The 27,449-nt window shown below is 41.0% G+C and overlaps 1 protein-coding gene across 2 annotated transcripts in view; it reads right to left on the reverse strand.

The window, feature by feature from the left end:
- Window positions 1-3,497: 3,497 nt before the first annotated feature.
- Window positions 3,498-27,449, reverse strand: part of MGAM (maltase-glucoamylase) — a 96,004-nt gene continuing 72,052 nt past the window's right edge. For both annotated transcript variants that reach the window (XM_015067077.3, XM_053217979.1), the window contains 14 exons: window positions 25,796-25,930; window positions 25,270-25,357; window positions 24,060-24,198; window positions 23,087-23,220; window positions 22,920-22,954; window positions 22,710-22,826; window positions 19,006-19,154; window positions 18,309-18,393; window positions 17,623-17,679; window positions 10,124-10,248; window positions 9,151-9,239; window positions 7,099-7,148; window positions 6,148-6,318; window positions 3,498-4,415 (listed from right to left, as the gene is read on the reverse strand). In XM_015067077.3, coding sequence (XP_014922563.3) covers window positions 4,332-4,415; window positions 6,148-6,318; window positions 7,099-7,148; window positions 9,151-9,239; window positions 10,124-10,248; window positions 17,623-17,679; window positions 18,309-18,393; window positions 19,006-19,154; window positions 22,710-22,826; window positions 22,920-22,954; window positions 23,087-23,220; window positions 24,060-24,198; window positions 25,270-25,357; window positions 25,796-25,930 — 1,458 coding nt within the window. In that variant the 3' untranslated portion in view covers window positions 3,498-4,331. The remainder of the gene's footprint in view (window positions 4,416-6,147; window positions 6,319-7,098; window positions 7,149-9,150; window positions 9,240-10,123; window positions 10,249-17,622; window positions 17,680-18,308; window positions 18,394-19,005; window positions 19,155-22,709; window positions 22,827-22,919; window positions 22,955-23,086; window positions 23,221-24,059; window positions 24,199-25,269; window positions 25,358-25,795; window positions 25,931-27,449) is intronic.

Below are 27,449 nucleotides of genomic sequence, written 5' to 3' on the forward strand. Positions count from 1 at the left end.
GAGAGAATCCCAAGCAGATTCCATGCTCAGCATGGAGTCTGATGCAGAGCTCAACCCATGACTATGAGATCATGACCTGAGCCAAAACCAAGTCAGATGCTCAACCGACTGAGCATCACCCAGGCACCCCTTAAAATTCTTTATTCAGATGTAATTCCAGTATGTAATTGAATGAAATAACTGAAGCCAGGGTGGGGAGCTCAGATCCCTGCCAATCTGCCTTCTTCCCTCTTCCAGAGAGCAATGCAGAGCCCCTTTGCAGAATTTGGAAATCACAGCTTTACTCTGACACCAGCCGATGAAGAAACATGATCCCAGAGAGACAAAGTGACCCAACCAAGTCTCTGGACCCTAAATATTGCTTCCGAGTTCTCACACAACTGAAAGGAAAAGAAAATGCTCGACCAGTGGACGAAACACTTGCAATGGGGTGAGGCAGGATGCAACCTTCTACCTACAGAAGGACAACTCTGCTCAGAGAATCGAGGGAGCTGCAGATCCTTTCCTTCACTGACCCCCTTCTCGGAGCTGCTGAGAATCTTTTCAGTCCTAGATTAAAGGTCTTCATGTCCTTAAGGAACTGGCTATTTAAAAGCCAAAAGAATGAATGAATTCAAGAGACAAGTGAGCGACTGAGGCTTGGGAACACTTAAAGTTGTTATAGGTACAAGGGACCGAGTTGCTAAACTGAAGTCTGGGAAGCAGATGTGCCTTGATCTAGGAATTCTTGAACTAGGGTCCCCAGAACTCCAAGGGGTATAATTTAGGGAATCTGCAAGCATTGACGGGAAAAAATACAACTTTTTTCACTAATTTCTAACTGAAATTTAGCATTTTCTTACATTATAAATGTGGATAGCACAGCACAGCACTTTTAGCAGTACATGAGTCAAAACAGAATCACAGATATTTTCATATCACATTATGAAATTGTAGCAGATCTCTCAAAACATTGCTTATGCTGATCGTCACATGGAAATTATGATATTATGAAGCCCATGGCTCAATCTTATTATATACTGTGATAATTTAAAAATTCCTCATGTGTTACTATATTAAATTTTAAAAATATTCATATAAATGTATTTTAATATATTAGGATTCCTTTAAATATTTAATATTTATTCTTGAGAGAGAGAGAGAGAGAGAGAGAGCGCGCGCATGAGCAGGGGAGGGGCAGAGAGAGAGGGAGACACAGAATCCAAAGCAGGCTCCAGGCTCTGAGCTGTCAGCAGAGCCAGATGTGGGGCTCAAACTCACGAACTGTGAGATCATGACCTGAGCCAAAGTCGGATGCTTAACCGACTGAGCCACCCAGGCAGCCCAGGATTCCTTTAAAATGGTATGCATTTTATTTTATGCCTCTAAGAACATCATTCTTCAGAGGGCTTTCATAGGTCTCAGCAGACTGCCAGTGGGGTCGATGACACTACAACTGTGTTCAGCCTCACTCCCAGATGTGGTGATCATGATTCTCTAACAGAAATCCTCTTCTTGAGTTTTCAGTGGCAGCCAGAGCTAACTCCTACCAAGATGTCCTTGATGATAACATAAAAATATTTCTCAAATATTAAGTGAATGATGCTTTCCTCCTCATAGCCTTCCTAGGTGGATTAGAGGATAGCTAACAAGTTTCCCATATGTCTTAAAATTTATTTTAGTTAACATACAGGGCAACACTGTTTTCAGGAGTAGAATTCAGTGATTCACCACTTACATTCAACACCCAGTGCTCATCCCAACAAGTGTCCTCCTTAATGCCCATCTGCCATCAAGTCCATCCCGCCACCCTCTTCCCTCTGTCAACCCTCAGATTGTTCTAAGAGTCTCTTGGTTTGCTTCCCTCTCTCTTTTTGTCCTGCTTCTCTTATGTTCATTTGTTTTGTTTCTTAAATTCCACATATGGGTGAAGTCATGTGATATTTGTCTTTCTTGGACTGACTTATTTTGGTTGGCATAATACACTCTAGCTCCATGCATATCATTGCAAATGGTTAAGTTTTAATTCTTTTTGATGGCTGTGTAATATTCCACTGCATATATCTACCACATCTTCTTTCTCCATTTATCAGTTGATGGACATTTGGGCTCTCTCCATGGTTTGATTATTGTTGATAATGATATAAACATTGGGTTGCATGTACTCCTTTGAATCTGTATTTTTGTATCCTTTGGGTAAATACCTAATAATGCAATTGTTGGATCATAGGGTGGTTCTAGTTGTAGTTTTTTGAGGAACCTCCATATTGTTCTCCAGAGTGGCTGCACTAGTTTGCATTCCCACCAGCAGTGCAAGAAGTTTCCCCTTTCTCAGCATCCTCGCCAACACCTGTTGTTTATGTTGTTAATTTTAGCCATTCAACAGGTGTGGTGTGGTATATCATTGCCGTTTTGATTTGTTTTTCCCTGATGATGAGTGATGTTGAGCATCCCATATTGTTTTTATTTTTTTTTTAATGTTTATTTTTCAAGACAGAGAGACTGTGAGTGGGGAAGGGGCAGAGAGAGAGAGAGGGAGACACAGAATCAGAAGCAGGCTTCGGGCTCTGAGCTGTCAGCACAGAGACCAACGCAGGGATCGAACTCACGGACCATGAGATCATGACCTGAGCTGAGGTCGGATACTCAATTGACTGAGCCACCCAGGCATAAAATATATATATATTTATACATATTTATATATATATATTTTATGGCGGAAGGAGCAGTGAGGGATAAGGAGAATCCAAATCAGACTCCAGCATGGAACTGGAGGGGGGCTTGATCCCATGACCATGAGATCACAACCAAAGCTGAAATCAAAGAGTCAGAAGCTCAACCCAGTGAGCCACCCAGGTGCCCTGAGCATCCCATATTTCTGATCAAAGAAGTCCCATTGTATCTTTCCATGTTTCTCTAGCTGCATAATTAGCTCCAGTCCTCACCCAAGAGCCCCTTATTTGGCTAATTAGAACATTAAGCCAATTTAACAATACCATTTTCTCTAACCTTAGACAGGCACTGATACATGAGTGCAGAAGCAGACTCTGGCCTCCTGGTGTTTTAAAACACAAAAGAGAAAGAAAGACTTAGGGAAGTAAACATACTCGTTTCCAACACACTCATTTTCAAGGAATACCAAAAGTAAACATCTCTGTTGAACATTAATATGTAATTATTTTATCCCAAATTTTAATCATCTCATGTTATAACCCATAGTGTTGCAAATTCTGTTTTTCCCGGTTGACATTTTACCAGATATAGCAACTGCTGTGATGAGTAAAACAGCAACAACCACTCATGTACATGCTACCACACACCTCAATCTCATGAACACCCGATGCTGGAGGTGTGAGGCAAAGTGTGGATAATCACAGATCTGATCATCCCATTGGTCGGTTAGACTCCAGGAACTCTGATGCCAAGGAGAACAAGACCAACTTATGAGGGCTTGCCAAACAAGAAGACTTAACCCCAAAGGGAGGTTACCCAAGGTAAAAATGTCACAAAGTTCAAAATTTCTTGTAAATTTGCTTGTTTTATTTTTCTCTGGCATTTAAGTTGCATGCGTTTGTGTGAACTGTGGTTATGTATGTTAGGCACAGAGCAAGGAAATAATTTTACACATTTCAAAGCACACCACTGCAAAGATAAGTTACATTTTTTACGTTCAAACTCCCTCCCTCAGCTTTGCCTGCTTAAATCTCATCCTCACCCCACTTCCCATATGCTAAGCGTCCCCCCACCCCACCCCATCTCCCCGCTTTCACGTGAGTAGGCTCCTTCCTTCCTCCTCCCCATGAGGCTAACTATTCCTGAGATTTTTGCGTTTTCTTCTTACATGTGAGGATTGTTTTTATCACCATCTTCTGTTTCCTCTCACCTTTCCTGCTGACCTTTCCTTTCCCTATGTCATGCTATTGCTCCCTTCTCCCTATAACCAACAAACGGATGTTCTTTCTTGATACTTTCTTGAGGCCTTAGTCAACCCTAGGGCCTGAAACTGACCTGGCAAGCTTTTTCTTATGTATTTAGCAAGAGTGGGGCCCATTCCCTGATTACACACATACATACACACATACGTGCAACTTCACCATGGACCCAGTGCCTCTTCAGGGGCTATTGTGTGATGGGCCATCATTACCATGTTAATCACACAGGGACAGTCAGACAACTCACAGATTTCCAATACTTCCCTATGGCCTATCCCACAGAGCTAAGACACAGACAAAATACGTAACAAAATTAATAAAATACTTTACCCGTACTGGGCATGAGCCAATTAACACCACACAATAATTTTATGAGCATGAAGTGTAAGTAGTTTCAAAGCTGTTCATCAGTATCTTGCTCTACAAATTCAGAGTGCTTCTCCACGTCAGTGAAATGAACTTATGGAGGCTGATGTCTGTGCTGGTCATATCAATGCTTAACACCTGTTGGGAACCAAAAGGAAAAGTAGAGGGTATCTGGTGATTGAAATTTCCTGCACTCAAGCAAATCAGGTACAAGGCTATGGTCCACATGCTACTCTGCTACTTTCACAATGCATTGCTGTCAGGGAGCCCTCGAATGTTCAGGTGAGGAGGGTGTTTCTTGATTCCTTAGAGTACAAAACTAGTTCAGGGATAGGGAAAAGACAACAGGCCCTAAATAACGCAATATAAATGACTGCAGAGACACAACGTCATAGACAAATGGGAGAAGAAGCCCTTATTTCCATTCTACACAATGCTCCTTTGATCTTCCTTTTCCTGTTCCCCAATAGTGACTTGGAGATTGCCCAGTGAAAGTCCAATGGTTCAGCTTTTTTCTAGGCAAATGTTTTCCATAAATGTCACTGCAGGTGCAGGTGTTAGCTTGTATAACAGTCCATTGGTCAGCAACAAAGTTGAGCAAAGTCCTTTATGAGCTCTTGGTAAGGTTGGGGCAATTGGTTAACAAGAAAGCCGCAAATATGAGGAAATGAATGAAGAATACAAAACAGAAGGAAAATTTGTTTCAGGCCTTTTAATCAGGAAGGATTATGAAAGAAAAAAAGTCTAGGAAAAAGCGAGAAGCAAGCACACGAAGAAAGACCCATTTCCAGTGAGGCTAGGTGTTGGAAATGCCACACTACATTGATCCTTAGGTGCACATTTTCCATGTATACAACATTCATGAGCTCAGAATGTGTCTTGCAATCAACAGCCTTGGAATTACTGTGAGCTAAGCAGTACTTGTGACAGTTGTTATTATCTGTGCAAGCATGAATTTCATTGCTATTACCAGTATTATGAATGGATGGTACAGACCACTTAAAGATTATTTTAGGAAAGAATATGAATCCCAGCTGACAGTGAGATCAAGAAAGTGCTAGGATGAAAACTTGTATAAAATATGTTGCTAGCTTTGGAGAAAATTCCATAGATATTAGTGGAAGAAGTTTTATGAAATGATGTATCACCAGTGCCTCTGATAGCACAGAGGAAATACCTTAACCCATTCATGCTGCATACTTTTATTTTACATAATAATAAATAAAATGATAATTTAAAATATTTACATAAAATTTTCATAATAAAACATGGGATACAAATTGGTTAAGGCATTTCTAATATTTCTTCACGTTCAGAGTTTACCTTATCTAAATTACTTTGATGCAGATTTATCAATGTCCGTGTGTCTCTACCCAATATTTTCCTCTGTCTTATCACTAACATTAAAAGGATAGAAATCTTGGTTTAAACAAAGTTTGCAAAACTCTCTATGTGTTTAAAGTAGAAATTTTAAGTGATACTAAAGCATTGCACCATACTTCTGTAATCCTCTTTTTCTTCATCGTGGTACATGAAATAATGGGGCAACTTTGAAGGTGTCATATATTTGATGAAATATGGTAGTTTGGGCTGTTTGGGAAATAGATCTCTGAGGCGGAGTGAAGGAGTCAAGACAAAGCTTTATATAAATTTGCAGACAAGAAAACACACATGGCAAGTAAGGCTCCAGACTCTCAGTTCCCAATGATGATGAGTCAGGAAGTTTCCCTTCACCTCCAGGCTGTCTACTGCTGATGCACTCAACACGGAGGGCTTCCCAAATGGCTCTACAGGAGAGGGGGTCGTTTGGAAGGGAGGTAGGCAGGAATTGCTCTGGCTGTCTCAGGATTGGGAAATACGGGTCACAAACCTGTGAAGCAGGGTTATAAGTGAAGGTGGGTCTGATCACCATGCCGCTCGCAGAGATGCTGACACTGGAAATGGAGACGCTGCCCACTCCCCAGATCTCCACGTAGCCCAGTTTCAAAGGGTTTGTATCGGTGATATATTTGTTGAAAATTATATGACTCTGCATCGTATTCTGTCAATTGGGAATAAAAGAAACCAGAGGCAAAAATCCATTTATATTTTTCTCAACCTCTTTTTTAGGCACAAATGTAAACCACGAAGTAAGACACTGTGAGGGTCACCATCTTGTGCCCTTGGATAAAGCAGACCATGATTTCAGCCCTCTATCTCCTGCTTCCAACTACCATTCAACTTTGCATTGGCTAAGCACCTGCAGGATCTCTAGACTCACCCTGAACTCTAAGAAGACAAAGAGTCTTAGCTATCAGGAACTTTATATATAAGGATATGTATGTTTATACACACACACACACACACATATGTGGATTTATATATATGTATATATGGATGTATATATATATATGTATATATATATCCATATATAAATATGGATGTATGTATATAAACATGTGTGTGTGTGTGTGTGTGTGTGTGTGTGTGTGTGTGTATCTGGAACATTCTATATTATACATGTAGAGAAGTCACAAAATATACAGGCCACTCCAAGGAAAGATAGGAACAAGGAAGGGCTAGATAACACAGAAACAATCTGTCCATCTGTGCCTCGGTGAACTGGAATAAATTACTGATGAAGCACGAATGGTTTAATCACAGAAAACTTCCTGAGAGTATATCAAATGTCCATCTGAAGTCTAGAGGAAGGAAAAGACGCAAATTAACGAGATGAGCTGTGAAGGGATTCAAGGAGGCACTCTATGTACCCTTATGATATCCAGCATCCAGCTAACCCAGCAGAACTCTGTTCACCCCCCATAGTATCAGTTGCACTCACTTGGCTGGCGGAAAAGTTGGCCAGGTAATAGAGTCCTTTTCCATAGGTATCTGCAAATAAGCAACAGGGTAAGCATGATCTGGAGCTACGTTCTTGAATTCTAATTGCTTGCTTGTTGAGAAAGTAGGGACGATTTTTGTTTGTTTTTCATTTTGTTTTTCTTCTTTATAGGGTTCCATTTTGTGAGATTAGTCAGACTTTGCCCCAAACTCTGTTTACAGAAAATGTGTTTTTTTAAGGGTTTTTGAGAAAGAGAGAACATACGTGTGCAAGCAAGGGAGGGTCAGAAAGAGACAGAGAGAGAGAATCTGCACCGTCAGCACGGAGCCCGACTTGGGGCTCAAACCAACAAACCATGAGACCATAACCTGAGCTGAAATAAAGAGTCAGACACTTAACTGACTGAACCATCCAGGTGCCCCATACCCAAAATGTTTGAAATGAATATCAATATATCTAACAGAGTAACCTCACATAATGCAGTTTCCTGATACCACTCTTTTTTTTTTTTAATTTTTTTTTCAACGTTTATTTATTTTTGGGACAGAGAGAGACAGAGCATGAACGGGGGAGGGACAGAGAGAGAGGGAGACACAGAATCAGAAACAGGCTCCAGGCTCTGAGCGATCAGCCCAGAGCCTGACGCAGGGCTCGAGCTCATGGACCGCGAGATCGTGACCTGGCTGAAGTCGGATGCTTAACCGACTGTGCCACCCAGGCGCCCCCTGATACCACTCTTAATCCACGTTTCTTACTCATGGTCTACCATTCCCAACATCTTCCTGGTCACCTCAGAATTTCCAGATTCCCCCTGCTAGAGGCACACATATGTGTACATACATGCACGTACACCACATATGTGTACATACATAGACGTACACTCCCATCACAAACATCAACACTGGTGTCTTGATCAGCTTATCTTGAGGAGTATTAGGTAATTTTTTCAATGCAATCTCCAGAGAACAAAGAATACCAAAAAAAAAAAAAAAAAAAAAAAAGACTTCTTTGTCCTGGGAAACTATGAGCTCGGTATATCTAGTATAGGTATCCCCACCCTACCTCCTACCTTTGGGGCTTTCTCACTCTTCCACATATTCGGGACTCTTTCTAATTTGCTTACCACTCAACCAGGGGCACTGGCTACCCTCTAGAGCTGTGTTGTCCTAGATAGTAACCACGCACAATACATATCTATTTAAAATAAAATGAATTAGGGGCGCCTGGGTGGCGCAGTTGGTTAAGCGTCCGACTTCAGCCAGGTCACGATCTCGCGGTCCGGGAGTTCGAGCCCCGCGTCAGGCTCTGGGTGGCTCAGAGCCTGGAGCCTGTTTCTGATTCTGTGTCTCCCTCTCTCTCTGCCCCTCCCCCGTTCATGCTCTGTCTCTCTCTGTCCCAAAAATAAATAAACATTGAAAAAAAAATTTTTTTTTTAAATAAAAATAAAATAAAATGAATTATAATTAAACAAAATTAAAAAATTCAGTTCCTCAGAAGCACTTGTCACATTTCAAGTGCTTAATAGTCACCTGTGCCTAATGGCTACCATATTGGGCAACACAGATACTGACTTACTTCCATCACTGCACTGGATAGCATTGGCTTAGACATAGTTAATGGTACTTAAGCCTTCCTCCCGAGAGTTTACCAATTCCTATAAACTCCTAATGGAAAATCCCACCAGATAAATAGCACAGCTGATAGACGCACTGCCTTTCTTATTGGGATAGTAAGCCTTGTAATTAGGGAATGTGGCCTTGAACATAAACCATAGGGAAGTCTATCTCAGTTGGCTACAAAGAAACTTTTCCTATGGCTTCTACACTGCTATCTCCCACAGTGAATTAGGACAGTTGGGTAATGGTGAGACATTCAGAGCTCTGCTTCCTCTACATGAGGCATAAAGATCATACACAATGTGTATTATGCACTTAAAGTAACAAATGGCCATGTTTCAGAATGCAACATTGTTTTAACATGGACAAGAAAAAAAAGCAGGCCTGCCCCCCTAGTCAGTGGTATTGACATGAATCCAAGGCAACCCTTACTCACCAATGCTTTGCCCATCATCCCAGAAGAGCCAACCTTTAGCAGTCCCCTCATCATCCAAGGCAACCTTGAAGCCAATGAATTTCTGACGGCTGCAATGGGGTAGGAAGAGCCATTAGCTAAAAACAAAACCATAAACCAAGGGTTTTCATAGAAGCCTAACAGAAGTGCTTCATGGTATCAATACTGGGTAGTAGGATTCAAGAGACTTGTCATCTGGTTCTAGTTCTGTCTCCAGTGGCTATCTTACTTTATGTCAGGAATGAATGAATGAATGAATGAATGAATGGAATTTTCCTTTAGAAGTGCTCTAAAAGTACGGCAAGAAACTGCAAGCCAACTCACTGGATCTGTGAGAAAAATCCTCAAGTGATCTTTCTCTTTTCATGACCTAATTTCCTAAGCACATGTAAGATGAGCTCCACTCACAATGTCCTAAGGTCTTCAGTTTTTAACTGAATTTCTTGAATTAAATGAGTATGGACCTAAGAATTTTAGTTTGACATCAGGCAGACATGGATTTTAGTTCCTGCTCAACTAGTTATTAAGTGTGTGACTCTGAGTAAATCTCTTAGCCACCTGAAGCCTCTCTTTGCTCATCTGTAAAATGGGGATAAGAGTACTCACGTCACAGAGTTTATTTTCTCCTTTTGTTAAGAAAAATAATTTCCAAACAGAAACCTCCATACTAGTAGAGTTTTAGGCACAGAGCAAGCATTCATTTGATGTTAGCTATTATTAATTATTATATAGACTTAGATTTAAAATTTTAAAATCCTATATATGATGCCTCAAGCATCAATGGTGATGTGGCTTACACAATTTTCCAGCAACAGGTTTCTTAGCAGAGTCAATTAAGATCCAGAAAGTCTTCTAAAACTAGCATGAATCAGGCACTGCTTACATACAAATTGTCAGGCTTCACCCGGATCTGAGCTGACTGGCGGTAAAGGAGAAATCTTGTCGTGTCATTTACCTTAAGTGGGTGTTCTGTGCAGGCTCTTGCCAGGGCAGGATGAAGCCCCCACGGACGTGTAGATTAATGTGGTCAAGAGGGGCCAGCAAGGTCTTCCATTCTCCCCTTGCTTTGATGTCCACACCCTGAGGGCCAGAGGAAGGTAAGACAGGATGAGGGAGTGAACAGATCTCCCTGAACAATGCATTTACCAGACGTCTTGCCCGCTTTCCCGAACTTGCTGTCTGTCCGTGACCCTTCAGCACACAGCTGCTATTACACTTTTTGACATTCACTCAGCTACTGCGTGGACTCTTGCACGGCTGCTACAACATTGCCGCAGGACCCCATGTCTTTCGGGGTTTCTACTGTACTTAGGACAAGAGATCCTAGCGTCGATCTCTGTCTACGTCCCCCACATCCTGTTTCTGTGCCAGAGAGCACTGCCAGGGGCGGCTGAGCGATCCTCCTACTTATTTCTGGTTGGCTCCCGACACACACCTTGCAATGGCATTTCTAGACCTTCCCTTTCACTTTGTCCCCGCTCCGTCTCCTTTCACTGCCTCCACTCCCCACCCCACCAACTCAACTGACACCTTGACTCCTACTTGACAGATAGTATTAAATGGAGCTGACTCACTTTACAAATCCTTATCTTTAACTCGCTACGACTTCCTTTATGTTTAACGTTTTCATCCTGTCTCCTGTGTGGCAGGGCTCTCTTACTCTGAGCCAGGCTCAGTTTCTAAGAAGCCAGCCTTCCACATTTCTTCCACCTCAGGCAGGGCTTCCCAGCTCCAGCACTGTGGACATTTGGGGCCAGATAATTCTTTGCTGTGGGGGCTGTCCTATGCTTTTCAGACGCTTACCTCTGACTATCCACTAGATGCCCCCTGCCCCACCACCACACGTGACAATCTAAAGGTCTCCAGACATTGCCAAATGTCCCCATGACAAAACACCCCCATTTGATAGCTGCTATTTTAAAGGTAAGGAGGAAAGCTACCATAACACTCCTCCATCTGGTCCCCTATGTTCATTTTGGACATATTCAGCCTGTAGGAACTGTAGAGGTAGGTGGTCAAGAGGACGCACGGTGACGGGTGCCATGCTCCCTGGGGCGGACTCTGCTCCACAGGCCTGCCTCAGGACTCCAAAGGCCACAGGATTTAATAAAATTCCAGCCCCACGTCTCTGGGCTTCTTTAGGTTTCTCACTGATAACGTGAGAAAATTCGATTATATGATCTCTAACGACATTTCACTCTGATATCTTATGAACACTGGACGTTTCCTCCATTGATTATCCCACCGTCAAGTGAAACTCGACATATGTAAAGCTGTCCGAGCTTTACTTCTCTCCACGGTATTTCCCTTCTACCACACATGACGTAAATATGATGTGATTTTAATCTCATGATTACATTCCTAAGACCCAGTGTGTCACCAGCTTGTCTACTTTCCTGTAGATGGCTTCTGACCAGGCTAGTGTAAGGAATTCCTGTTTAAATATCCATTAAGATAACGGCTGTAAGATAAAATTTAAAAGCAGCCCTATTAAAATAAGAACAGACAACCCAAATGCCTTTGCACAGGGGAATCTACATCAACTGCATAGTCATTGCTTATGCTGGAGAAGCACGGTTTTAAAAACCCAACATATGTTCTACGCTGGAAACAAAGACAATGGCCACAAGTAGATAAAAACTTTAATTCGTACACACTGCCTGGTCTTAAGCTTCATAAAAATAGGTGACCAGGTAATCAAGAAGACAAGGCAGAATAGTCCCATGCCTCCCCCTCTCCTGAATCAAGTCTACAAACTGCAGTGTCCAGTATGACAGAAAGGAGGGGGAATGGATAGAAGACACCTCACGGCATGCTCAATCACATAGGCATGCCTGAGTCAGGGAAAGAACTCTAGAAGGAGGTGGAAAGTGCCGGTTTTTGTAGCTTATTTGGAGGACCTAAGAGTCAGTGCAGATGAAGGCCCAGCCTTACTGAAGCACATCAACCTTTCCTGCCTCAAGGCACCTGCCACTTCACAAAACAAGCCAGGCCTAAAGGCCAAGCAGTAAGGGATGCCTGTTGCTTCTGCTAGTCAGATGAATACAGATGGGACAGTGCAGGGACGGGAATTCATAGCTACCAAGGCCGCTATGATAGGAGTCATGTTCCTGGAGAAATGGGAACCATCCCCCAAGATAGGAGTCTCATATTAAAAAAAAATGTTTATTTATTTTTTGAGAGAGAGAGAGAGAGGGAAAGCAGGGGAGGAGCAGAGAGAGAGGGAGGCAGAGGATCTGAAACAGACTTTGTGCTGACAACAGAGAGCCTGATGTGGGGCTCAAAGTTAGAAACCACGAGATCATAACCTATGAGATCATGACCTGAGCCAAAGTCAGATGCTTAACTGACTGATGTCCCCAGGCCCCCCAGGAATCTTACATTCTTCACCTATCTTTCATTCAAGGCATTTGCTAATTCCCAAGTTCCATTGGACAGAACAAAAAAATCGTGCAAAAAGTGGTAGTTATAAGCTAAGTGGGACTTCCTTATGTTTTCTCTCCTGCTTTTCTTCTCTTTGCTTTTTTGTCCTATTTTCTGGGTAGGTGCTATTATAATTTGTTTTTAAACAAAATTTAAAATGTCTGCATCATGCCTTTAATTTCCAAGGTGTTGTTAGTATGCCTTTTCTTATAGCATGCTTTCTTGTTTTCAGTATATCTTCTTATCTCTCTGAGGATGTAAATTTTCTCATTAAGCTTTGAAATAACATAAGTATATATAGCTCAGTACAATTTTACCAGTGAATACACCCCTTAAGCCACCAACTAGATCAAGAAGTGAATATACCAGCACCCCAGAGGCTTTCTCATTCCCTCTCATAATCACCACACCAAAGGCAGCTACTACTCTGATTTCTGTCACTTTTACCTGTTTTTGCACTTATATTTCATACATGCTTTAACTTTCCTGTATCTGGCTCTTTGTGCTCAATCTTATGTTTGTGATATTCATCATTTTCACTTGTGTGGCAATAGTTCATTACTTATACTGACCTATAGTATTCCTTTTAAAAATAGAATATAATCTATTTATCTACTTTACTATTAATCATTTGGTTTATTTCCAGTTGTTTGCTAGTTTATAAATAATGCTATGAAACATTCTTGGACATGTTTTTTTGGTAACAATATATACACTCTAGGAATAAATCTGTAACTTTTTCATTTCTTCCCATATATAAAATATTAATATACTATATAATATGTATGATGATATGTATGATATCACATATCATATCATGTAGTGCAAGTTTATTTCTATTTTCTGGATTGATAAAATAGTTTTAGTGTTATCTGGCAGAATATATAAAAATAGCAATCAAAAACATTTCCGAAAAAGGATGGCATGTTAGTCTAACAAATATCAAACTGTAGTCTAAATATGCAGTCCTTAACAATGCTCAGGACTGACAGAATAAACAATTCATAAATGAACATATCAAAGATAGTAAAGGGAAATCTTAGATAAACTCTAAAAATGTAATGTGTAAACGCAAACCGATGTGTTCATTATATCTCTGTGTATAATCTCATTAGCATTAAAGAGGATACATATTTGGAGATGTGTAAAAAAAAAAAAAGAGCAGTGCATGACAACATGAGTCTAGCAAAGCAAAAATATTGGTAAATTTGGCAATTTGGAAGGGAAAAAAGTTATATCCTGACCTTTATTGATAAATTCTTTCCAGTGACTTAAAACATTAATTTGATGATGTAAACGTTAAAATTTCTATCTAAAGTTAGAAACAATTAAAAAGCAAATGACAAAGTGGAAAAATATTTCCAATGAATATAGCAAAGTGTTATTGATTTAAATATCTAAAGATCTTTTCAAATCAGTGTGAATAGTTTAAATATCTTAATAAGAAACTGGTAAAAGAATAGTAATCGTCCCAGAAATATAAATAGCCTGTCAAGGATAATCACAAATCAAATCAATGATGAGCATTAGGAACCACAATGCCTCCAAGAGTGATACAAAGATGAATATGAAGATTAAAAAAAAAACAAACACCTAATAGTCAAACCCAACAAAGATGTAGGGAGATGAACACTCTCATTAAGTGCTGGTAGGAATGTAAATTGTTTCTGAAAGTTGCCAGTTTACTTTGAGGATTCTTGTATTAAGCATCTTCTCCATCTGGAAATTCAGATGACTACCAGGTGGAGCCCATGCTAGGGTAGGTAAGATGGAACCCTTGGATACACAAGATGGAAATTCAGGCTAACGAAGAGTTTTGTTGAATGAAAGAGATGGAGCCTTAGGCTAACTCCAGAAACTGGAATCGCATGAATTACACTTGAACTCCTGCCTCATTTAAGCATACAATAACCTGTGTGACAACAAAGGAGCCTAGTTCAGAAATAGGATGTGCTTGAATCATCTGCTCCAAGTGGGGAACCTGAATCTCCATTCTTTTTTTTTTTGTAATTTCTTTTAAGTTTATTTATTTATTTTGAGAGAGAGAAAGAGAGCACAAGCAGGGGAGGGGCAGAGAGGAGAGACAGAATCCTAAGCAGGCTCTGTGCCATCAGCTCAGAGCGCGATGCGGGGCTCAAACTCACAAACTGTGAGATCGTGACCTGAGCCGAGATCAAGAGTCTGATGCTTAACCGACTGAGCCACCCAGGTGCCCCGAGTCCCCATTCTTATTTGCCAAGTGCAAGCCTCTTCCATGCTTTTGCTAGCATCTGTAAAAACATCCTTCCTCTTCATCTTTTAAAATATTAAGTATCTTTACCTGGCACTTCAGTAAACTGTCAGTGGGACTGGGTGCTGATAAAACCTTTCTGGAAAGCAGTCTGCCAATATCTGTCAAATTTTTAAATGCCAGAAATCCTACTGACAAAAACTTAGAGATACAGATACAATGGTGTTTCCTGCAGCCTTGCACCATTATTTAGAAAAAGAAAACAAGAACACAAGGGGTTTGCTAAATGATTCCATAAGTGGAATATAATAAAGTTGCTTTAAAAAGGAGGTGGGGGGGAGAGCTTCACATTCAAAGAGTTCAAGTTCAAAGTCCTTTGATATACAAACATCTTTACAAAATATTATTCAGTGAACTAATCAAGGAGCCGAACAGCATGTACAGTAAGACACTACTTGTGTAAATACAAAAAGAATACTCAATGCTAGTCTATGTACAAATTTTTATCAGCAAAGATATATAACAGATTGTTAATGGGGGTTAGCTTTAGAAGGGGGGCCAAGGGTTGGAAGATAGGGAGAATGGTGAATTTCACTTTCCATTTTCCAGTGCTTGACCTTCTCCAGTGTTTGGCTTTTTACCAGTAGAGGTGTTTCTACTTTCCTAATGTATTTTTGGCACTTATGTATCTTTCAAGGTACCTTTTCAATCTTATATTCCCCCAGGGGACTTTCATTCTTTAACCAGTACATCTACACCTCTTCTTCTAAATTCTGATGCCATATTTTAACATTCCACACTGCTCCTTATACTGAATAATTAATTTGTTCCTTTTCACAGGAAAGGAAATGATCAGATGGTAGACTAGGTCTCATAGTGAACGTATGTCCTCTAGAACGGGAATCAGCAAACTTTGTCTATGAAGGACCAGATAGTAAGTGTTTTAGGCTTTACAGGCCAGAAGGTCTCCGGTGAAACCACTGGACTCTGCTGTTGTATTGTGAGCACAGTTATTGTGGACAATAAGTGAACAAATGTTCATGACTGTGTTCTAATAAAATGATTTATAAAAACAGGTATGAATCTGATTTGGCTGTGGGTGGTAGTTTGCCAACCTCTGCTCTCTTACAAAAGTAGTCACCGTAATGTGTGGAGATTAACTAAGAAGACATTTCTCCATTAATCCCAACCATGGAATCTTCATTTGAATTTAACATCAAAACTTACTTTTTTTTTCCAAATGGCTTGCCCCATCAATCTGTGGTTTCCTAAGTGTTTTTTTTTTCCTTTCTTTCCTCAACCAAAGCTCTTTTATTCAAAAACCATGTATAAAATCAACAATCCCAGGACACCATCCTCTGTTAGGTCTCACACATCAGTTTCTTTCATATAGTACATACGATTATGTACATAAGCACTACTGTTCAAGACACACAAATATCAGCTCCGGGTTAGGTGGTGAACTCCGTGGGGAAACTGTTCCAGTATTCTGATACCTGGAGCTCAGCAGGGTGGCTTGCACCTGGACCAGGCTGGGACTAGAATGAAATAAGTGAGATGCCTAGGGTGCACGATTTAAGGCAGTGCTCACTGTCAGGGTCATGCAAATGCCAGCTCAGCCTTAAGAAGGAGTACCTTTTTAAACTTCATGCCCAGGTACCTCACTTGCTGCACCAGGGAACCTCACTGTACTCAGAATCACGGACTGTCAGTGAATGGGGCAGTCAACATGCAAATTCAGGACAAGGGCTAGGTCACTTAAAAACAGTTGGCTGTTCCCTCCTAGAAAGCCCTGGTTGGGAAGCACATAGCAGAGTCCTAATGTAGGGCCATCCAGAGGACAGATCCAGCCCAGAAAAAAAAAATGTGTGTGTGGTGGGGTGAGTGTCAGGACTCGGGGCTCCATGAAACAGAGAGGAGGAGGACGACTTCCATTGTCCTTGTACAGTTTTCACCTAATCCCACTGCAAAGCCACTGACTGAAAGAACCAGAGTGTGTTCCACCTCTTGCCCTCCTGCTGGTCCCCTTTTGCTGTATTTCGAGCCCTCTGCTTTGCTCTCTGCAGAAAAGTCAGAAGGTAGGCCCGGTTACAAGGAGAGGAAACACCTCTTTGGATTTTCCTCAAGAATCGAAGCCTGACTTGTGTCCCCATGGGAGTAAACGGCCCTGAGGTTGCTTTGAAAGGCCCCATTTTCCCAGCTGAGTCTCCTGGGCTCAGACTAGCCTGCAGATGTTCTAGGACAGAGAATGACGTGTTCATCTTGCATTTCAGAATGCACTTGTGTTGTTTCCACGCACAACGGTTGGGTCCCATACCTCCACGTGCATTTTACACACTGCCTAAGACTATGCTTACCGCGGGAGATTATATTTAACAACTCCTTGAGCATCTGTGCTATAGACGGAGACATTTAATAAAAAGACAGAGAGGAAAAGCCCCTATACATATGAACTGACAGTCCCGTAAGGAATGATATGAACAAAAACTACAGTTTACAGAACAATTTCAAGTGTCTTCTAGTGTCTTCATTGTACACTCCATTGTGGTATAGAGGAAGATAAAAACTCACACATAAAGAACACTCACAAAATAAATTATTTTATAGCAATTCTGTGAGGAGACTGCTCTTATCCAATTTGGAGGTGAAAAAAATTGAGGCTACAAGGTTAAAAGTGACTTGTCCAAGATCATACATCAAATGAGTTATAGCGCCTGAATTCGACCAGTGGGCTATCAGATTCTAAAGCCTGTGCACTCTACCATTTTCCCCAAATTGTATAAATCATCAGAAAAACTTACCGTGTAGTAATCATACCAGCGGGCTCTGGGGAAATATGCAGTGACGTTTCGGGCATTCTAAAATTAAACACAAACAAGGCTTGGGCAAGGTACCAATTTGTACAGTAAAAGGATCAAAACAATAGTGGTGGCCTTGGACCAACGTGCTCATCTTTTTAAAGACCAGCAATGTTGGGGAAACCTTTCTTCCCTCCCTTCTTCCCAAATGGGAGATTTGCCTGCCTCAGACTGGCAGTTTCCATAAAGCCCTTTGGGATCAGGACTGTGGGGAAAAATCATCTGCTTATACAGTCACCCCATATTCTCTCTAAAGAGATAAATTGAGGTTGGGTCTTGGGCAGAAAAAAATGTTTGTAGATTTTATGGTACCAGTACTTCAGGGATTCTGATTAGTGCAGTAAGTTTTGGGGAGAATGCAATTGGCTGGTATTTTAACCAGAAGCCTATATACATCGATAGAAAAAGTGAAATATGGCTTTTGCTTCCTGAGGATGTCTTACAGAAGGAAGCGAAGGGCTAGCTGGCAACAAGGTTATGCACATGGTACAAACAATCGTGCAAAATTTGTTTTAATGGAGTAAGAGACCACATCTCAAGAGCCCCAGCAGACCAGTCCTCTTTTGTTGCCTCTAGTCACTGGGTCTCAGAGCTGTAATTCTCTAGTCATCAGACGCCTCCGTACTCACAGCCTCCAGGACAGGGCTGACCAGGAAGGCTGGGCCCAGCAGAAACTGACGGTCCACATCCCAGGTCAACCGGTCTGACACGAACCTGGAAAGAGAAACCAAGGTACCACAATCAGGAACCCAACAGGGCTTCAGGCCAAGACCCTGAAGAAAACTCCTCAAGTTCAGACCCAAGTCAGAAATCCAGCTGCGTTCTTCGTCTTCCTTTACTCTTTCCCTATGTCTCCCTTAACCAGCTGTATACTTACTTTCTGTCTATCATGTTCTTCAAACCCCAGAAATGGATGAACTTAGACATGTTCTCACCTATCAATACCTCCATGTTTCTTAACCATGGCATATTTTAAATGCAAGAATGGCCTTCAGCCCTCACATCTTCAGCCCTCACATCTGGCCTTGTCTTGTGACCTGAGCGGCTACAAAAGATAGGTAGCTTTTCATAGGCCCAACTTAGAAAGAAATTATTCTGTGTTGTACTGTATCACTTTGAATTTTTTTCATTCAGTAGCCTTTTGTCAAGGACCTAGTGCATGACTGACATTGTGCTAAAAGGAATTATAATGTATGGTCTGTCCCAGAAAGCTTATGGCAAAGGGCAACTGTGTCTTTAACTTAATTTGGAGGAAATTTTTTCTTCAGGAGCCACTACATAGAATGATATTATTCGTTAGTCATTGGGATTCCATCTGACACTCACTCATGGAGAAGAGGCCGGACGACAGTGCTGCCCTCCGTGTGGGCCATGTGCATCAGGGTGTAGAGATATGGCAACAGGGTATATCTGGTCTTCAGGACACTTCTGGAGATATTCACAAATGTTGCATCCCAGGACACAGGGTCTTGCCTCTAAAGGAGAAAAGAAGAATGTTTAGAGCTCACCTTAAGGGAACCTGAGGACCTAAAGAAGTCCCTGAACGCTTATTACAAATGAAGATCATATATAGCTAAACCAAAATTGATTACAGATGAGGCTGAGAATATTCTTTTTTTTTTTAGACTTTTTTTGAGGCAAAGAATATTCTTAATATACTTAAAGAAGTCACTGACGCTTTCCCAATACAGCTGATGAAATTTCTCTATAAGACATTCTCTTGGGTATATATTTGGTACAACACAGCCTAACCAAACAAACAAAATAATGTAAAGAACACTGAGGAATCTGGTTCACTAAAACATGACGCTCTTTCCAAGTACCTGTTAGCCATTTGTATGTCTTCTTGGAAAAATGTCTGTGTGGATCCTTCACCCATTTTTAAATCATGTTGTTTGTGGCTTTTTGCCACAAAATGATTTGAATGAGTGCCTTACATATTTTGGATATTAATTCCTTTTCAGATAGATGGTTTACAAATATTTGGGGTGCCTCGGTGGCTCAGTCAGTTAAGTGTCTGACTTTGCTTCAGGTCATGATCCCACAGTTCATGGGTTTGAGCCCTGTGCTGACAGCTCAGAGTCTGGACCCTGCTTCGGATTCTATGTCTCCCTCTCTCTTTTCCCCTTGCCCACTCACTCTCAAAATTAAAATAAAACATTTTTTTAAAAATTAAAAAACAACATATATTTTCTCCCATTTCATAGGCTGCCTTTTCAGTTTTTGATTATTTCTTTTGCTGTGCAGAAGCTTTTGAATTTGATATAGTTCTACTTACTTATTTTTATTGCTGTTGTCTGTGCTCCCAGTGTCATGTCCAAAGAAATCATTGCCAAGGACAATGTCAAGTAGCTTTTTCCCTATGTTTTCTTTTAGAAGTTTTACTGTTTTGGGTCATACATTTAAATTACTACTACATTTTGAGTTAATTTTTGTGAGTGGTATAAGATAGGGGTCCAGTTTCATTCTTTTGAATGTCATTATCCAGTTTTCCCAACAGCATTTATTGAAGAGACTGTCTTTTCTCCACTGAGTATTCTTGCCTCTCTTGTCAAACCATAGTAAGTGCAAGGTTTATTTCTGTATGTTTGATTCTATTCCATTTATCTATTTTTATGTCAATAGCGTACTGTTTGGTTACTATAGCTTTGTGATATAGTTTGAAACCAGGACACGTGATACCTTCAGCTTTGTTCTTCATTCTCAGGATTGTTTTAGCTATTTGGGGTTGTTTGTAATTCCATGTGAACTTTAGAATTGTTTTTTCTATTTCTGTGAAAAGTGCTATTGGGATTTTGACATTGCACTGAATCTATAAATGGTTTTCGGTAGTATGGACACTGATAATGTTAATTCTAATCCATGAACATGGAATATCTTTCCATTTATTTGTGTATTCTTCAACTCCTTTCAGGAATGTCTTAGAGTTTTCAATGTCTAGATGTTTCACCTCCCTGGTTAAATTTATTCCTAAGCATTTTATTGAGTTTTGATGCTACTACTGTGAATGGGATTGCTTTATTTCTTTTTTAGATATTTGCTGTTCATGGATAGAAACACAACTGATTTCTGTATGTTGATTTTGCATTCTGCAACTTCACTGAATTGGTTCATTCTAATAGTTTTTCAATGATACCTTTAGGTTTTTCTACATATAAAATCATATAAACTGTAAACAGAGACAATTTTACTTCCTTCCTGATTTAAATATTTTGCATTTCTTTTTCTTGCCTGACTGTTCTGACTAGGACTTCCCAGTACTATGTTAAATAGGACTAGTGAGAGTGGGCACACGTCTTATTCCTGATCTTAGAGAAAAAGCTTTCAAGCTTCTACCATTAAGCATAATATTAGGTGTAGGCTTGTCACACATGGCTTTATAATGTTGAGGTACATTCCTTCTACACCCAATTTGTTGAGAGCTTTCATCATGGAAGGAGGTTATATTTTGTCAAAAAAAATTTTTTCTGCATGTATTGAGATGATCATATGAATTTTATCTTCCATTCTATTAATATGATGTATTACATTTATTTATTTGTGTATGTTGAATCATCTTCACATCCCATGGTTAAATCCCACTTGATCATGGTGTATGATTCTCCCAATGTGTTGAATTTGGTGTGCTAGTATTTTGTTGCAAATTTTTGGATCTATATTCATGAGGGATATCGACCTATAGTTTTCTTGTAGGGTTCTTATCTGGCCTTCGTGTCAGGGTAATGCTGGTCTTATAAAATGAGCTTGGGAGTGCTCCCTCCTCTTCAATGTTTTGGAAGTGTTTGAGGAGGTCTTGGCGTTGATTCTTCTTTAAATTTTCAATACAATTCACCAGGGAAAACATATGGTCCTGAGCTTCCTTGGAGCGGGAGGGATGATTTTTTTTATTACTAATTCAATCTCCTATTCATTATTTATCTGTTCAGCTTTTCTGTTTCCTCATGATTCAGTCTTGGTAAGCTGTATGTTCATAGGAACTTATTCATTTCTTCTAGGTTGTCCAATTTGTTGGTTTATAATTGTAGTCTCCTGTGATCCTTTGTATTTCTGTAGTATCAGTCCTAATGTCTCCTTTATCATTTATAATTTTATTTATTTGAGGCTTCTGTCTTTTTCCTTAGCAAGTCATTTTGTTTATCTATTCAAAGAACCAGCTCTTAGTTTGGTTGATCTTTTCTGTTGTTTTTCTGGCCTCTGCTTCACTTATTCCTCTTCTGATCTTTTGGTAACTCTGGACTTAGTTCTTTTGCTAGTTCCTTGAGGTATAAAGTCAGGTTGTTTATTTGAGATTCGGCTTCTTCTTTTCTAATGTAGGTGAAATGCATTCACTTAGAAATGCATTCACTGCCTCCTGCAGGTTTTGATATGTTATGTTTCCATTTTCATCTGTTTCAAGATATTTTAAAATTTTTCTTTCAATTTCATCTTTGACCCATTGGTTGTTTAATTTCCACATATTTGTGGGTTTTCCAGTTTTCCTCCTATTATTGGTTTCCAGTTTCCAAAGAAGACATACAGATGGCCAACAGATACATGAGAAGCTGTTCAACATCATGTGTCATCGGGGAAATGCACATCAAAACCACAATGAAGTATCACCTCACATCTATTAAAGAGAAGAACAGTGGTTATCAAGGGGCTGGAGGATGGGAGAAATGGAGACGTGTCAGTCAAAGGATACAAACTTCCAGATACAAGATGCATATATCCTGGTAATCTAATGCACAGCATGGTGACTATAGTTAACAATACTATATCATATACTTGAAAGTTGCCAAAAGAGCAAATACTAAATGTTCTCACCACAAAAAAGAAATGGTAATTATGTGAGGTGATGGAGGTTTTAACTAATCCTGCTGTGGTAGTCATTTCACAACACTTAAATGTATCAAATAAAACAAGCAAGAAAGACGAGGGTTTAATGGTTTTGAAGATGTCATGGGGAATACAGAATGCATTAATTGTAGCTCAGATTTGGAGGCCGTATTCCTAGTGATATAAAACTTTTGAGCTATGAGCTAGCATCATACCCTGGTCCCAATGGTGTTGTGGTTCCTCGAGAAGGGGTAAAAGGCCCCCAGTTGCATCCAGCGAGCACACATCTCATATTCAGCATCTTGAAAGAATCCACAAATATCTGCTCCTGTCTGAAGCAAGGTAGAATAAAACAAGCCTGTTGGTGATTTCTGAAAGATGTGACAACCTGCTTGGGGATTAGAAGTGACCCCAAAGACACTTACATAAGATATGCCAAAGAGGCTGAACTCCAACATGCCTGCAATGAGACCACAGCTGTGTCAGAGGCAGTACTCGTGATCTGCCTTTTTCTCCCCACTCAAGAATCCTTTACCAAGATTCCTAACCCCCTTTCCCACCAGCAGAAGCCCCTTGGGATAAGCCCACACACCAATGATAGACTTCTTCAGCTGGTCCCAGGCAGCTGTGTTGTCTCCCAGCCAGTGACCTCCCCAGCGGCCAGAAGAGGGGAATGTGGAGCGGGTGATGACAATCCCTCTCTGTCCCGTCACCTCCTGCACAGCTCTGGATGGAGGGGAGCAAGGAGGTGATATAGGGTAGATTAGGGGAGGAAAGGCCACAGAGCTTCTCTTCCCGGGGTTTCTGAGCGTGAGGCATGGTGACAAAATGTCTCCTGCATTACTGGAAGAAATACAGAAATCTGAGCCATAATGGCATCCTCACTGACTGACCCTAGATGATAGAGAGAATAATAAGTTGTGCCTTTACATAGTGTTTTACAAAGAACTTTATAGTAAACTTACTGGATCACCTAAAAATAACAAGTAACCTTAAAAATAACAAGTAGTAACAAATAGCTACGTATTTACTAAGTACTAAGGTTTGATATTTGGGGAGGAAGTAGGTGAATTCCTTTAGAAGGCTTCTTTAGAATAATTCTTCTTATTCATTGACTGAGCTCACAAAATGGGATAGTGCTAGTTCAGTAGACCATCAGTTGGCTCTCCAACAAGAAATAGAAACGAACAAACAAACCCAACAGAGATGAGTCACTTATGAAATAAAGGAAAGAGATAGCCAGTCCTCTGTGTTCCCTTCACCTCTTGTAATTAATCACGGCATCAGCTGCTCTGTGTGATCATTGCTTGGGTCTCCATATGTGCCTCCTGCACGAGGACTATGGAGTCTCCCACCAGCAGAACCATGTCTTGCTTAAACCTGTCCTTCTAACAATGCCTGGCTCCATGCTCGTGTTCACTTAATAAATAAGAATTGTGACCCAGTCATAATTAAAATCTTCTTAACCCTTGAGAGGGTGCATGAAAGGAAAAGCAGAGCAACTCTATCAGCCACTGGCTGGCCCTGCGGGTCGTGTGGACCAGAGAAGGGAGAGGGCCACTCACTCGTAAGTGGGTCTGGTCTGAGCCCATCCGTACAGGCTGTGCACGTCATAGTGTCGCACCAGTGAGCCGTCTGGCAGGATCTGCTGACTCTCCATGCACAGGGTCTTGCTGCTAAGGCCCATGTCCCTGGACTCCAAATCTGAGGAGAAGGAGCTAGTGATATAAATGTCATGCTCAATCCTCTTTACCCCTGACCTCCCTTTAAGGGATTGGACACTGGAGTTTAAGACTAATCTCACCCCTACATGGGTCCCTCTCCTCCTTCCTCCCCAGAGGCAGGGGAATGTGCACGGTTCTGAGCTGCAATAGAGCACACGGGTGTTTTCACAGGAGCAAATTTCTCCAGGAGCAAGCAGGGGCAAGGGGGAGAAGACAAAGCTGCCAAACACCTGGCCACGTGACAGGATGTAGTCTAAGCTTTTTTCTTGTAAATCATTTCAGGTAATTCTTATCGTAACTCTATAAAATGAGAGATATCACTATCTCCCTTTACAATTCAAACAACTGAGATTTGGAAACATCGAGTAGTCTGTTGAAGGTCATACAATTCATAGTGAATCTAATTTCTGGAGCCAAGACATGAACACAAGTGTTAGCGCCAAAGTCCAAAGACTCCACGATAAGGGGAAGCTGCTACTTTCCCCCCACTGGTGGCACAACAAACTCCCATGGAGGGATTCACACAAGTCTGAAGAATTAAGAAACTTAGTTCTAGAATCCTTTGGGGACATCACCACTGTTAAGTTTTTTTCGAACAAATTTGAGAAATTCAGCCAATAGGGTCAATAACTTGTACACACACTCAACTGGGTAAAGTGCTTGATGTGTGCTAATCTTTGGCCCCCTAAAAACCACAGCACCATGGGCGCCTGGGTGGCTCAGTTGGTTAAGTGTCCGACTTCGGCTCAGGTCATAATCTCGCAGTCCGTGAGTTCAAGACCTGTGCTGGGCTCTGTGTTGACAGCTCAGAGCCTGGAGCCTGCTTTGGATTCTGTGTCTCCCTCTCTGTCTGCCCCTCCCCCACTTACACTCTGTCTCTCTCTCTCTCTCTCAAAAATAAATAAATATTAAAAAAAAAAAAACAAAACAAAAAAAAACACCAATTAAGGTGTGCCCTGGACAGTCAGGATAAACCCTGACTGCCGGGCCCTTGCAGAGGTCACTCCTTGCAGCCCAGACTCTGCCAACAGAGGAGGCCGAGGGCTCTTACGTGGCATATAGGGAGGGTGGTTCAGAGTGGCATCCCTGCAGCCTGGGGGCACTGCTCCATTCACAAAACTCGCCGGCTCGTTCATATCCTAGAAATGTCAAACACAGATATATCTTACTTTTTAAAATCATCACATCCCGTCAACTCAGAGACAAGGAAGCAGTGAACAAATCATTAACCTTCCAGCAATCCTGTAGATACCAGCCCAGAGAGACTCATCAAATCCAGCTGAGAATTGACTAGAATGATCAATTAAGCTCTCCAGAATAACTGGCTAGAAGATTTAAAAAAAAAAAAAAAAATCCTCCCAATCCTCCCTCAGGGTATGAGGCAAGGCTCAATTCCAAGAAATTCCTTAGTAATCACCTTGGTGTTTTACTGGAGGAGCTCCAATCAGATATGTCCAAGGTCTTTCTTGGATGATTATTATCCCTCTTAATTAAAGGTCATGGTCACATAAGATTAGACACACAAAGACAGAAACTCACCTGTCCACATGGGCACAGACATAAACCCACACACTTACAATCCACATGCCATCAAACTTCAAGCTCTTCTCTGGATCCCGTGGATTGGTATATAGTTCTCGCATCTCCCTCTTCCACCATGTGGCAGTTGAATTACGGAAAAAGTCTGGGAAGGCCACGTAAGCTCGGTATTGCTGTAGACATTAAACATAGTGGGTTTGTCCACCAAAATGATATTAGATAGCCTAAAGGCACTTCCTGAGAGCATAACTCATACACATCCCTGTACCACATGGTGAGAGATAATCCAAACAGAGCCTAAATAACCTTCTCGGCTTCTTTGAAATATAATGAGTGCACAGAAGAGACATTAGCATAAGTTAGACACCTTCTCAGCATTTGGAAAGCATCCATGGACTGTCTTCCTCTTTGTATCAACATGAATGGTAGCAGTCACTGTCTCACGTGTTAGATGGTTAACTTTCAACTTCTGTCCTGCCTTCTAAGCACGCCTGGCCATAGGATCACTTTTCGCAGGAAACACAGAGAGTAAGCTGAAGGTTGCTGGAGGGGAGGTGGTTGGGGGGATGGACTAAACGGGTGATGGGTATTAAGAAGGGCACTTGTTGGATGAGCACTGGGTGTTATATGTAAGTAAGGAATCACTAAATTCTACTCCTGAAACCAATACTACATATATGATAACTAACCTGAATTTAAATAGATAGAAAGATGGATAGATAGATAGATAGATAGATAGATAGACAGACAGACAAAACAGGATCCAGGGAGAGACTACAGCTTGAAACAGTCAACAGGCTAGAAAGAAACATCCAGGTGCTCTCCTGTCTCATTCTCACTGGAAAAAGGACATGAGGGAAAAAATCTCTAACTAGTGGGCAACTGTTTACTACAGTTGCAGAATCACTTGAGAATTACAGTGTCAAGTAATTTAGGAGGAGCTAAAGGGGAAGTTTAACACTGCCACCCCTTCTCTTTGTCTTCCTCAAATAATAAAAGCTTCCTTTTTGTCTTTTTTTAAAATTATTTTTATGTCTTTTTTTATTTATTTCTGAGGGAAAGAGAGAGACAGAGAGACAAGACAGAGACAGAGTGTGAGCAGGGGAGGGGGACAGAGAGAGGGAGACACAGAATCCGAAGAAGGCTCCGAGCTGTCAGCACAGAGCCCAATGTGGGGCTCAACCCACAAACTCTGAGATCACGACCTAAGGTGAAGTCAGATGCTTAACCAACTGAGCCACCCAGGCGCCCCTAAAATCTGTCTTTATTTTAACCTGGAGAGTGGATCGAAAGCTTAACTATATTGTAAGGTTTTTGAGAGCATCTCAAAACTCATTTTATTTTTATACTCATCTGGCTGGTCTTTGCACCCTCCACAGTGCTTAGCTTAGAACCTGACATAAAATAAATGCTTGGTGCATAATTGTGAATTCACACCACTGAGCAGCAGCAAATATTCATAAATTTCTATACAGCCCATGTTGCTTGTGATGGAAGTGTATGGTCTTTTGTATGTCCCAGTAAATAGGTTCCTCTGTGCTTCTCAGTGCATTTTAAGAGTTAAAGAGCTAAGTAATGCTGGTGGCAGAGGGGGTAGGTCCTGAGGGGGGACCACAGAAAGAGGACTTAGTTTAGGAAACCTCCAGTTCTTACACACAACAGACAAAAGGCAAGTAGGATCCCCTATCTCTA

Source organism: Acinonyx jubatus, chromosome A2 (assembly GCF_027475565.1).
Source record: "Acinonyx jubatus isolate Ajub_Pintada_27869175 chromosome A2, VMU_Ajub_asm_v1.0, whole genome shotgun sequence".
Taxonomy (NCBI): domain Eukaryota; kingdom Metazoa; phylum Chordata; class Mammalia; order Carnivora; family Felidae; genus Acinonyx; species Acinonyx jubatus.